This window comes from Hydra viridissima, unplaced genomic scaffold (assembly GCF_058129835.1).
Source record: "Hydra viridissima isolate aposymbiotic clone 2 unplaced genomic scaffold, HvirCarnegie_v1 scaffold_5, whole genome shotgun sequence".
NCBI lineage: Eukaryota > Metazoa > Cnidaria > Hydrozoa > Anthoathecata > Hydridae > Hydra > Hydra viridissima.
The window spans coordinates 12,475,757-12,488,614 of NW_028324304.1; the positions used below are offsets into that span (position 1 = coordinate 12,475,757).

At 33.7% G+C, this 12,858-nt stretch overlaps 4 protein-coding genes across 4 annotated transcripts; 3 read left to right on the top strand and 1 right to left on the bottom strand.

The window, feature by feature from the left end:
• Positions 1–379: 379 nt before the first annotated feature.
• Positions 380–1,793, bottom strand: LOC149888752 (uncharacterized). Its single transcript, XM_090089116.1, has 5 exons — positions 1,454–1,793; positions 1,082–1,306; positions 744–845; positions 470–668; positions 380–392 (listed from the first exon to the last, which is right to left on the bottom strand). Exons 1-5 carry the CDS (start codon positions 1,791–1,793, stop codon positions 380–382), a joined length of 879 nt encoding a protein of 292 aa, XP_089945242.1.
• A 4,096-nt stretch (positions 1,794–5,889) lies between these two features.
• On the top strand, positions 5,890–7,184 carry LOC149888753 (uncharacterized). The gene is made up of 3 exons (XM_090089117.1): positions 5,890–5,980; positions 6,293–6,658; positions 6,766–7,184. Exons 1-3 carry the CDS (start codon positions 5,890–5,892, stop codon positions 7,182–7,184), a joined length of 876 nt encoding a protein of 291 aa, XP_089945243.1.
• A 1,191-nt stretch (positions 7,185–8,375) lies between these two features.
• LOC149888754 (uncharacterized) lies at positions 8,376–9,242 on the top strand. Its single transcript, XM_090089118.1, has one exon. The coding sequence runs from the start codon at positions 8,376–8,378 to the stop codon at positions 9,240–9,242; it is 867 nt and encodes a 288-aa protein (XP_089945244.1).
• Positions 9,243–11,118: 1,876 nt separating this feature from the next.
• Positions 11,119–12,623, top strand: LOC145189445 (uncharacterized). Its single transcript, XM_080066081.2, has 2 exons — positions 11,119–11,599; positions 11,843–12,623. The coding sequence occupies exons 1-2, from the start codon at positions 11,180–11,182 to the stop codon at positions 12,503–12,505; spliced, it is 1,083 nt and encodes a 360-aa protein (XP_079922207.2). The 5' UTR covers positions 11,119–11,179; the 3' UTR covers positions 12,506–12,623.
• The last annotated feature ends 235 nt before the right edge of the window (positions 12,624–12,858 follow it).

Sequence of the window (12,858 nt, forward strand, 5' to 3'; positions counted from 1 at the left end):
AAGCCCTATTCTGTAGCCACTCTGATATAAAGACTTACAAAAAGAAAACTAGTAAAACTTGTTTTAAAGAATACTATGACTCAGCAGTTGTATATATATATATATATATATATATATATATATATATATATATATATATATATATATATATATATATATATATATATATATATATATATATTGATGAGAAATAATTGAGAATACTTATAAAGAAAAATAAGTAAGAGAAGAAAAATCAGTCGTAAGTATTTTTATTTTTGTTTTCATTTTAAGTAAGGCAATATTATTGTTATTAATACTTTTATTATTGCTTTATGCGTTAAAAGTTGTTATTAAAAAGTCTGATGCTCCTATCGCGCTAACGTTACCATAGTCACATTTAATCATCAGATCTTTAACATAAAAATAAAAATAAACAAGAATATAAATTTAAACAAAAAATTCCCGCCCTCACAATAAGTTGCTGCACTTTGTCTCTGCGTAAAACTGTTGAAGTAATTTGCGCCAAACTTTTTTGACATGACAATAAACACCGACATCTAGTGGCTGCAGAATGTGTGACGTATGAGCTGGTAAGCAAGTTAACAAGATATTGTCTTTGATACAAATAAGTACGACCCGATAAGTGACATGTGTCACATGTCCATCTACGACTGAAATATGAATACCTATAATTGGATAACTATAATTAGATTTATTTAATTAAGTAATTAATTGATTAAAGTAAAGATTAAACTAATTACCTGGAATTTTTTTAATGGCAGGAACATACACGCCAGTGAGCCAATTCACAAATTGCTTATCTTCCATCCATCCAGATGGAGATATGGCGTAAACGGCATCGTCTGAATTAAAATTTGTATGTCTATTTCTTGATTATTTGATCTTAGTCAAAATAATCTTCTTAGCAACGTCCATAGCAACAGTTTTATTTTATTTTTTCCACTTATCTAAAACACCTTTTTCTTAAAAGTTAATCTTATATGATTAACTGGAGTCTGTGAAGTATTAATTTTTCAAACTGCTTCCATGAAGGTCTGGAAAAGCTAACAAATGAACTTAGTGAGCATGTTAACCACACTGTCACACAACCACATAATATATGAAGCAAGACGATTGCCAGCAACATTGATGCAATTTCCAACTGTATAATGGATTTTTTCATTGTTGCCAACCAATTTCAATGGTCTTTTTGCAACACGCCGGCCAACTATATGTTGCTTGCCTTGATCACCAGAAAACCCAATTTCATCAAAGTTCCACAAATGACATGAAGTACTTTCATTGATTCCTGATTCGTTGAATTCTTTTTGCAGTGTGTTGAAATACTTTGCAACTATTTCTTGTGTGCAAGAAGCGGCTCTGAGTAATGAAATATTGCCTATGGCCCTGATGCTTAACTTATGACTCCACCGGTTTATGAAAAGCTTATACTAATATCTCCCTTGTGTACCATTAGGAAACAAATGAGATTGACCTTGGTGTTGCAAATAGTCGGTAACTAGTGTGATGACGTCATTGTAAATTCTAACAAAGCCCCAATCGGATAATTTGATTAGGATATCTACCAAAGTTGATTCAAGTTGTTGCAACAATCTCGTGTTTGAACCACTCCTAATTGTTTCACCTATGCCTTGGACACGCCCGTGAAGAGTTGCTACTGGTATGCTGAATGATTGAGCAGTTTTGTTAAGTGAAAATTCACCGCATTGTACTTTGGCCACTGCAAGCACAACATGCTCTTTGGTGTATGGTTTTTCCTTTTTCTTTGAGAGCAACTTGTTTCGAGGCATAGTTTATATTAGAATAGATTTAACACGAATTGATTTAAAGTTTATACAAAAAATTTATAGAGATTGATTGGTCACTTGAGATTTAATTAATAAAAGCCGTATTTAACAAGTGAGCGTTTAGCGTATTTCATTCAACCCCACATGTCTCTGTTTTCGTTTTTGTCTTATAACTTTTTTCCCTGAATAGCAAATTTAATTTTGAAAAAAGATTCTTGACCAGCGTAAAAAGTTCTACCAGTATACTTATTAAGTTCATTAATATCAAATTTATTTTCCGAGAGTTTTATGTCCATTTTTCAAAAAAAGAAAAAAAATATCATCACGCATTCGAAAACTTAACAAATTATCAAAAAAACTTTTTTTTAAAAATTAGAATTTGATTTTATCTTATTCGGAAAAAAATCCTCTATAGAGGATTTTTTTTGATGATGTTGTATACAACATCATCAAAAAATATTTGCAAAAAGTTTATTCAATAATTAATTAAGAACAAAAGAACAAGCATAGTCATAACTATTTCATTCTACCCTCTATTTCATTCTACCCTGTTTTACTATATATTTCTAATTTTAAACCAACAAAAACAACAAAAATCGAAATTTATGTTTTGCAATCCAACGACTTTATGAAGTAATGAAGCCATTGCGTTGCAAAACCTAAACCTTAATACTTGAACATAAAAGCATAAAGTTTAGAAGTCGCTCTGAAGTGTTTTATTTCTTTCTTTTGTTTTTCTCTCTCTCGCTTTTAATGTGTATTTTATTTAATACCATATTTAAAATGTTTATTTTATTTCTAAGTTTTATTTTCAGATACTGATAAAATAGTAATAATAATGTCAAAGAGAATAAAGAGAAAGCAGCCTACATTGGCAGCGTTTGGTTTCACAAAAAATGTTTGCACAGAGGAGAAATGAGTTAAATCCGATTGCCGTTAGAAGCTGTTGAAACTAGTGTTAAATGCAAACATTGCAAAAAATTATTTAAAAGCCAACAAGGACTAGCTTTTCATGCTAAGGTTATTCACGGAATTCGCAAACAAGATTGTAAACATTCACTATCACAAATTCTTCAAAGTAACGAAGAACTTATCTCTCTAGCAGTGAAAGATGTGCTCAATAACGTAGTCAACAAAGTTGTTAGTGAAATGAAAAAAAGTGAAGAGTCTCGCAAATGAGCTGGTAAGAAACGCCACCAAAATACTGCTGCCTTTAAAGCAGAAGCAATTAACGCCTATGGTTATGAGGCAAATCATGAAACTATAGCAGAGTCGTTTGGTGTAACACAAAGTCAGATTTCGTGATGGCTTAAAAAAAAAAGAAACTATTATTAAAGATGCCGAATCATCCTATCGCAGATTGTTTCTGAAGGGAAGACGTTCCACAAAATATCTTGAACTATACGAAGTTATTTGCAAAGAATTTTTACAAGCCAGATCGAAAGGTCATATTGTTAACTTTTCCTGGCTTTGGAGTAAAGCTAGAAATATGCAATTAAACATTAATCCAAACGTGGAAATAAAACTTCATGTTATAGTTCGATTTTTACAAAAAAAAGAGATAAAAATGAGATCGAAACAAGGAAACATAAGAAAGAAATGGAACCATTATTACAGAAATGGCATGCGACATACAGAGAAAAGTGTATCAAAACAGGTTCTAAAGATCCAAGTTACGACAAAAAATGGGGACGGTACCAACCTGGACAAAGGCTCAATGTTGACCAGAGCCCGCTTCCCTTTGTTGTTCATGGTAAGAAAACTTACGAGTATGTACCAAAGGGTCAAGGTGCAACACATAATACATGGATCTCACAACCCGGCTCAGGATTGGATAAAAGGCAATGTTCCCTTCAAATTATGTTTCGGCCAGAAGGAGAGCAACCAAAGCTAGCCATCATTTTTAGAGGTCAAGGAAAACACATTTCAAAAGACGAAAAGTTAGCATGGCACAAAGATATTCACGTTTACTTCCAACAAAATCACACCAGTGCTTACAAACGTGTTGGTGCTTGGTTAGACCAAAACGTTTGTAAGCACTGGTGTGATAAAACACTTCTTCCATTTGTAAAAGAACAAAAGCTTATAAATTTGTTCTTTTGCTGGACAATTTGAAGGGACAGATGCAGGAGGATTTTAAAGATGCCGTAGCTGCTGCTAAAAGACTTCTCTGGTATGGTCTACCAAGTTCCACTCACCTTTGGCAACCAGTTGACGCAGAATATGCTGCCATTCTGAAAAGACTTATTGCCATTTAACATCAAAAATGGCTCGATAGAGATAATCATTCTGATAAATAGTTTAGTAATGAAATGCCCTACACTGCAAAAGAGAGACGAATTTTGATTACACATTGTGCAGGGGAAGCATGGAAAGCTATAAACACTTCAAAGTATGACAGGCAAAGGAAGAAATGTTGGACGATGACTGGGTGTTTAATGACTTCTGATGGCTCAGAAGATTCGCTTGTTAAACCAGAGAGCCTTGATAGTTACAAAGTGCCCCCACCATCTATCATTGATCCTGTGTCATAAACATTTATTAAACCACGCAATGACGTCAAGTATTTTTTACAGTAATTAATATATGGTATGAAGTTGGTAATTATTACCTTATTTTTAGTTACGAATAATTGTCAACTATATCAGATTTAGTATAAATAATGCTGTTTTCTTAATAAGAATATATATAAACAAGTTACAAAAAAGGCATTGAGTCGATCCTCCTTAGTCAGTTAAAAACAAAGAAATATTCACAACACAAAGTGGTGACCCTGCCAGGACAACTGGAATCTACGGAACACTCTTCAAGCTATCAACTGACGTAAGGAATCAAAGATTACAATAGAACTTAAAATGCCTCCGAAGCAGCTCGAAGATCCAATCGCTACACTATCAAGGAAATTGGAACTAACATTAACAAAAGTTGAGCGACTTGGTCTGGAAGTACGCATACCATTGAACAATAATGATATACACACACTAGATAGATTAGAACCAATCATCAAAGCAAAACTGTCGGAGACTTTTAACTTAGTCCAAAACATAGAAGAATTAAAAAGAGACGAAGAAAACGCCGACAATGAAGAAATCGACAACTGGTACGAACAACAGAACAACTTAATTAAACAGCAAAGCGAACTTCTGACCTCGCTGGAAGAATACCGCATAGAAAGAGAAATTACGAAAAAGAAGAAAATGCACGAAGAAATTGCTCGTGTAAAAGAAGAACTAAATGAACGAAAACTAGAAACAACTCAAAGCATGCACAGTGCACACACAAATGATTGTAAAGCAAAACTTCCCAGACTACAAATTTCAAAATTTCATGGGGCTATTTTGGATTGGGTACGGTTCTGGGAACAATTCAGCACAGAAATTGACAACAGAGGCTATCCTTCAGTAACTAAATTATCAAACTTACGTGAACTATTATCAAACACGCCAAAAGAGGAAATTGCTGGACTCCCTTTTAATGCAAATGATTATGAAAAAGCGAAAATGATTCTAAATCAAAAATATGGAATCACTTCTGAAATTATAGGCCAGCATGGTCGTGATATCATGGATCTTCCCTACATAAAAAATACCAACATGGATCAAATACATCATTTTTACAGAAAATCAAATGTAAGCATAAACTCGTTGAAAACTTTAAACAAATTGGAAACAGCAGAAATACTGGTACGTGAAACTCTCGACAAACTGGGCCCTGTTAAAGCTGATATTACTTGAACAGATCCAAAATGGCAGGAATGGGGCTTTGAACAGCTAATTGAAGCTTAATGTGAATATACCTTACGAAACTATGAATCATCTATTGGACGAACAAGAAATAATATCAGAAAAGAAAATTCAAAACCCCACAATAATTGGGAGCACAAAAATCAAATGGAAAAACACTTCCAACGAAACTAAAAACATTGGTTGTGTCTACTGCAATTCGCAAAATCATCGAAGTCACGAATGTACGAAACTTCATTCAACACAGCAAAGGAAACAACTGTCGTAGCAAACGTTCTTGCTACTATTGTCAAGGAAGGCATCATTCATCTATATGCACTGGGGTTAATGAAGACGAATCAAAAAAGGGTATCCTTATGACTGGATACGAAGGGCAAACTATTCATCCCACAGTTGTTGTGAACGTTGGCAAATATAAAGTGAGAGCACTCTTGGATACGGGAGCTGGTAGTTCTTATGCATCATCTATGCTAATTAAGTACCAACTTCATCTATGCTAATCAAGTAATCAAGTATGCTTCATCTATGCTAATCAAAGTTAGAGCCAAATAATTGGGAATCGAAAAACATTGAAACAATGACTGGATCAGAACTACGGAAGGTTTTGATGTACCTTCCGTAGTTCTACACAACTCCATATTCAATAAACGGACGCAACAGCCTTGATATTAAACTCTACAAGCTAGAAAGGAAAGTGCTTACAGTGCTACAAAATCCGAGGATATCCGTCCTAAAAAAGATTGCATTTTCATAATGAAGATGACTACGATGATCATAAAATTCATCTTATAATTGGTGCTGGTGATATTGCAAGAATAAAGTTGAAAGGTTTCAGGACTGGAAATGATGGAGAAGCTATTGCAGAAGAAACCATATTTGGATGGACGGTTATGGGACCAGGACAAAGCACCTCAGACTGTTTATATTTTACAAAGTCAACCAACGACTGTTGTAAAGAACTATATAGCTTGGATGTTCTTGGTCTAGAAGATCAAAGCGAAGGGAATCAAAATGAAGTATATGAAGAATTTAAAGAACAGCTACAACAAGACTCGACTGGTTCTTATCACACTGGATTACCATGGAAAGTAGAACATTCAAAACTAGCATCTTATTTAGATGGGAGTATCTCAAGGTTGCATAGTGTTCTTAGAAAACTGGAAAAGAAACCAAATAATCTCATAAAATAATCTCATAAAATAATCTCATAAAATATAATGCTTTTATTAAAGAACAACTCAAGGATGGGATAATTGAGTATACACCAAACAAACCAACTGGCAAGAGAATATTCTACATGCCTCATCGAGCAGTGATAAAAGAGGACTCCGAAACAACCAAGCTGAGGATTGTTTTTGACGCGTTAGCTAAAGAGTACGGATTACCCTCACTTAACGACTGTTTACATATTGGTCCTCCATTACAACTCTTACTACTCAATGTTATTTTACAAAACAGATTGCAACCTGTTTGTCTTACTGGAGACATTAAACAAGCGTTTTTACAAATAAGAGTTGATACTAAAGATCGTGATGTTTTCCGTTTCTATTGGATATCGGACTTGAAAAGTAAAGAAGTAATAACTCTAAGATTTACTCAAATTCCGTTTGGCTGTGCATCTAGTCCCTTTATTCTTGGGGGAGTAATCTAGCAACATTTATTGACATATGAAAAACATTATCCGCATAAAAAGAATGAAATTCAGATAATCAACAAGGGCATATATGTTGATGATATAATCACTGGGGGAGTTGACCTGGAATGTATCAAAAAATTGAAACAAACAGCAATTCATCTGTTCGAGATGGGAGGATTCCAGCTTCACAAATGGCACTCGAATTTTCCTGCATTGGAAACCAATGACTCAAAAGAGAACAATCATGAAGTTACCATTAATGAACAAAACAAACGTTATTCAAAAATTCTTGGTTTGTTGTGGGACAAAAATGATGGCACTTTATTAGTGGATTGCAGACCAACTCGCCAACCAAACATCACAACTAAAAGAGGAATTTTAGAAAGTTTAACTAGAGTTTTTGATCTACTTGGTGTGATTTCCGCAATAACACTAAAAGCAAAACTTATATATCGACAAATTTGTGATTTAAAGTTTGCTTGGGACAAAAAACTTTCACCTGAATTAACAAAAGAATGGATGCTTTGGAAATATACGTTACCAGAACTTACAGCAATACCAAGAAGTATAACTGTTTTGAATCATATAATAAAAAAGATTGAAATCCATGGATTTGGTGATGCAAGCAAAGATGGCTGCTGCAGTGCAATTTACGTAGTAGTACATCAAGGAAACAAAGCTACTCAAGGATTGTTTACAGCTAAATCACGTATATTAAAACGAGGTTGTTCTATTCCCTGACTTGAATTGATTTCTGGACACATGGTAGCTTATGCTCTTACAAACGTTAAATTGGCACTTGAAGGACACCCAGTTATGGAAATATACGACTGGCTTGATAGTTCAGTAGCACTGCATTGGATTCTTAATGACAATCGTTAATGGAAGCAGTTTGTATCAAATTGTGTCAAAGAAATCAATAAACGAAGTTGGATTATTTGGCGTCACTGTCCAACCAATCAGAACCTAGCTGATATTAGAAGTAGAGGAAATAAAAATGGAAAAATTCCACAAATATGGTTCAACGTTCCAACATGGCTTACCAAAATGAATGAGTGGCCACCCAATATAGTTTATGCACAAATGGATGAAGTAATGAAAGAAGTTAATCCAACAAAAATGCATAACCTTGCATAATCAGCAGAGAGGTTTAACTACTTTGATGAACTTATGAACAAGTATCAACTACCAAAAGTTATAAGAATAATGGCATGGATCTTAAGAATCATTATCAATCTCAAAAGTAAAAGAAAATGTCGAGGTGCACTATCAGCTACTGAAAGGAACAACGCAATGCAGAAGCTGGTCAAAATTGCTCAATACGAATTTGAAAAATCCGAACAATGTAAAGAAACTTCAGAAAGATTACGATTACATAGAAATCACGATGGGCTTTTAGTTTGCATCGGTCGTATACAAGGTGAGCACCCAATATTTTTGCCTCGCAAGCATCCCTTTATAAACTTGGTTATTCAAAGAGCAAATGCACAGACTCACCATGGGATGGTTGGTCTGACAATGTCCAAGTTTCGTGAGCATTATTGGACAGATACCTTACGTAGCCAAGTCAAAACAATTATATACGATTGCAATTGTTGTAAAAGGTTCAGGTGCAAACCATTACTAGCTCCATTAACAACTGATTTGTCTAATTATCGAACTAAAAGCAAATACCCCTTTGAAACTATTGATTTAAATTTCGCTCGCCCAATCGAATATAAAGTAAGCAAAGAGTGTTACAAAAAATCATACATTGTACTTTATACTTGTGCAACTTCAAGAGCAATCCATTTGGATCTACTAAAAACAATGGAAAACGAAGAATTCCGTCGAAGTATAAAAGAAATTATTGCAAGAAGGGGTACACCTGCACTCATAATAAGCGACAATGCTAAAACATTTGTGAGTACTGCAAGGTGTATCCGACGATTGCAGAAGGACCCGCTGATAAACGATTACTTAGGTGAAATGAACATAAAATGGAAGCTTAATTTAGCAAGAAGCCCATGGTGGGAAGGTTTCTTTGAAAGAATGGTGGGTTTGGTAAAAAGATCATCACACAAAGCAACATGAAGGATTCGTCTGACTTTCGAACGACTTAAAGAAGTTTTGATTGATATTGAAAATACGTTGAATAACCGACCATTAGGATATATCGAGAACGATATTCAACTTCCGATATTAACACCAAACATGATTTTACATGGGAAAGGTATTACAATCCCTTGCAAAAAAGATCTTCCTTAGTCAGTTAAAAAAAAATAAACATTTACAACATCCTGGCAGTGATCAACCCATAGGAAATCAGGGTGATATTCAACCGGTGGAGGAAGATGATGCTATAAATAAAAGTGCCAACGAAATTCTTCCAGATTGACACCTTTATTGGTCCGGACGAGAGGGAATGCGAAGTCCATATCTTTGATTTCATTGATAACATTTGTATATAGTATATGTTTTATTTTTTATTATTATACTATAACATTCATTTAGCTACATTAAAAGCAAATACAGAGCATAAGTCAACTTTTTATTTTTCTTATAACCATTAACCTTTAGTAACGCGCACACTTTAAGAGAGTATTGAAACAAGCATATTTTATTAGAAATATGCTTAAGCTTAAGCATATTTTTTAGCCTCTTTTAACTTTTTGCTTAAGCATACCCGAGCCTCTTTCAAAAGTTTCATATACTACTAAAAAAAAAACAACATGTATACGCTAGCATTAGCAGTTATGGCATGTGAAAATTTTTCATCGGTAAAGTTTTAATCTCATTACGCAAGTATTTTTTTTACATTTATAATTTCTTACATAAGGAAAAAAGTATACATTTAATATTTATAACTCACCAAATTATTTTAGCAAGCAATTATTCGAATATTTGAAAATATTGATTTCTATAAAATATTCCTAAATATATGCAAACGACTGAAACAGAAGTGTAAGAAGCTCAGAAATTTGCAATTCCTTTCAAGAAAAAATTCTTTTAAAAAATAAGTTTTTTTTTTTTTTTTTTTTTTTGTGTGTGTGTTGTGGTTACAGCTCTGAAACTGTTTGATTAAAAGTAAGAAAAGTTGTTAGATTTAAAGTTAGAACGTTGAAACCAAAAGTTTTTTTCTGATATCTTTAGTGAAGTTTGAAAGGTTTTTGAAGAGAGGTTCATATATCGCGTCAAATGCTTTTCTATCAGATACCCTTTTCTTTATACAGTCTACGGTTTCGTTTTGAATCCATAATTGCCTCGGCTATAATTAAAATCTCTTGAGACAGAGCACCCGCAATTCTTTTCGTATTGAAACAATTTCGTTACGCCGCGTAGAATTAAATGTCTTTGATGTCTAGACAAGTACTTTTCTATTTAAAATGTTATTTTCAGACGCGGAGGATTTCCGGGGAAGTTTTCCGTAAACAAGCGTAATTCACTAATAATACAACCTAGAAATTCCGATATTATTCTTTAGTATCGGTATAAATATTTTTTTACTATCTCAACAGTCAAATACAAGCAGCGGCTTTCATTTACTAAAAATATAAACCAAGCACCAACAACAAGTTTATCCGAGACTTTAATGTAAAAATTAAAAAATACTATTTAAAGAGCCAACGCTTCACAATCGATTTCTTAATGAACTCCACAGAAATCTTTAGAAGAGACATTTTAAACTGTTAAACTTTACGACAAGCTTTTCCAAAAACTGCGTGCAAAGTTCGCACGTTTCATCTAAAATCCGTTGAGAAAAAAAAACGCCGATCTTGCACTTTGCACGGATTTTTAAATGGAATGGGATCACAACGCTAAAAGTTGATTCAGTTTATTTAAACCACGGCGTAATTAAAAAAAAAAAAAAAAAAGGTAGAATGAAGTTTAAATTGTTTCTTGCTGATAATAAAAAAAGTGAAATAATTTTTCTTGAGTAACTTGGTTAACAGTTAACAGCTAATTCATTTTGGTGCGGTCAATTAATTGTGGTTATCGTGTAATCCCTTTGAAGTTTATTTAATTTTAGAATGTGGTACAAAGATTTTTTGCTCTACCTTCTGTTTACGTTTTATTATGCTACAACAGTCGTGATAAAAAATTCAACGAATTTTAGCGCCTCGGCTGCGACGACTTATAAACTTGTAACTAAGTCCTTGCGTCAACGTTGTCATAGGATGGAGTGCCCAAATCCACCTGAACGCATCTACTGCCCAAAAAATAAAAGTGAATGTAATCAGAAATGCTCTGGCCCTTATTGTTACACGGTATGTGACCAAACCAAGCTCAAGTGTAAGCAGAAATGCTCACCAAACAGTTCTTGTACCCAGTTATGCTTAACAAAACAATGTTCAATGAGTTGTCAGAATACTAAAACATGTATTCAAATGGCTGGAACCCGAAAAAAATGGGCAAGGCACCATCTTCGCTGTGTAACAAATTCGAACGAAGTAAGTTTTTTTGTTGAGGGAAATTTGGTATTGGTAAAATTAAACCAACTAAAAATTAAGGACCTTGAAGATATTTTTAGGTTTCAAAAGATTTGATTATAGATTCAAATTTCAAGTTGTCCTCGTTTCAAAAAAAAAAGTAATAATTAAAGGAGTAATGTCGTTCTAGTTACTGTTTTTACATTTTGGTTTTTAATTATTATCAGTTTTATTAATTTAGTAATTATTATTGAATTACTTCAGGGTTGTGTTCAAGAATGCAATGGAAACTGCACAGTTGAATGTAATACCGCGGGTACATGTAAGCAAGTTGTGAAAATGGCGAGAAAGTATGTTGAGGTAAAGGTAGCTGTTGGCTTAGCAAAGTGCAAGTCTGAAAAAGGTTGTTATCAACACTGTGTTAGTCAACTATGTATCTTTCATTGCGATGCGCCGTTTTGCCACATTAGCACACGTGATAACGCCATGATTGGGTTTAAAATGTCTGCGCGAGTTTATAATATAACGTTGCATTGTAATAAAAAACGAGTTCCATGGCAACTATGGAATAACACTCTTGGCTACCGGTTATGCGATTGGAAGGATGTTTTAAAAGTTGCTTACATGCCTGATGTTCGAAATAACTCCACTAAAACTCATAGGCGTGAGGTATATCCGATTTTTCGTCAGGTCCCATCCCGCATTCGGTACCGCGGAAAGAACATACCAGAATGGATGTTAGACGAAGCTCGGAATTTAACACAGAAGCCGGTTTTAGTCTCAGATTCTTTCCTAAAAAGTTTGAGATCACACGAAGGAAGTTTCAAACCAGTTCTTTCCCGCTTAGCGATGTCATCTGCATCTCGATTTGCTCGTAGGAACTGTTTTCATTGGATAATGATAGCGTTTTTAAAATGGCTGTTTTAGTTTTTCAAATACAGTTTTTAAGTTTTAAGGATCCTTTAAGAGGTCAAGTTCGGTAATCATATTTCATCTTATGATCGACTTCGCTCATCTTGTTTTAAAAATTTGTACCTGAAAATTTGAGAAGGTTTTTGTTTCGTATTACAATTTACGATAATTTTAGTTGCAGCAAGTTTTTATGCTGTATTTTATATTTTATCAACATTTTAATATCATTTCCCTTTACTGTGTTATTTTCTTTGAAAAAACATGTTTGATAAATATTTTAAAAATATTTTTATTATTAGTGTATCTTTGTTTTTAAGTTTATACACGTCAGAAAAAGAAAAATGATGGGTAGTATGGACCAGTTTTTT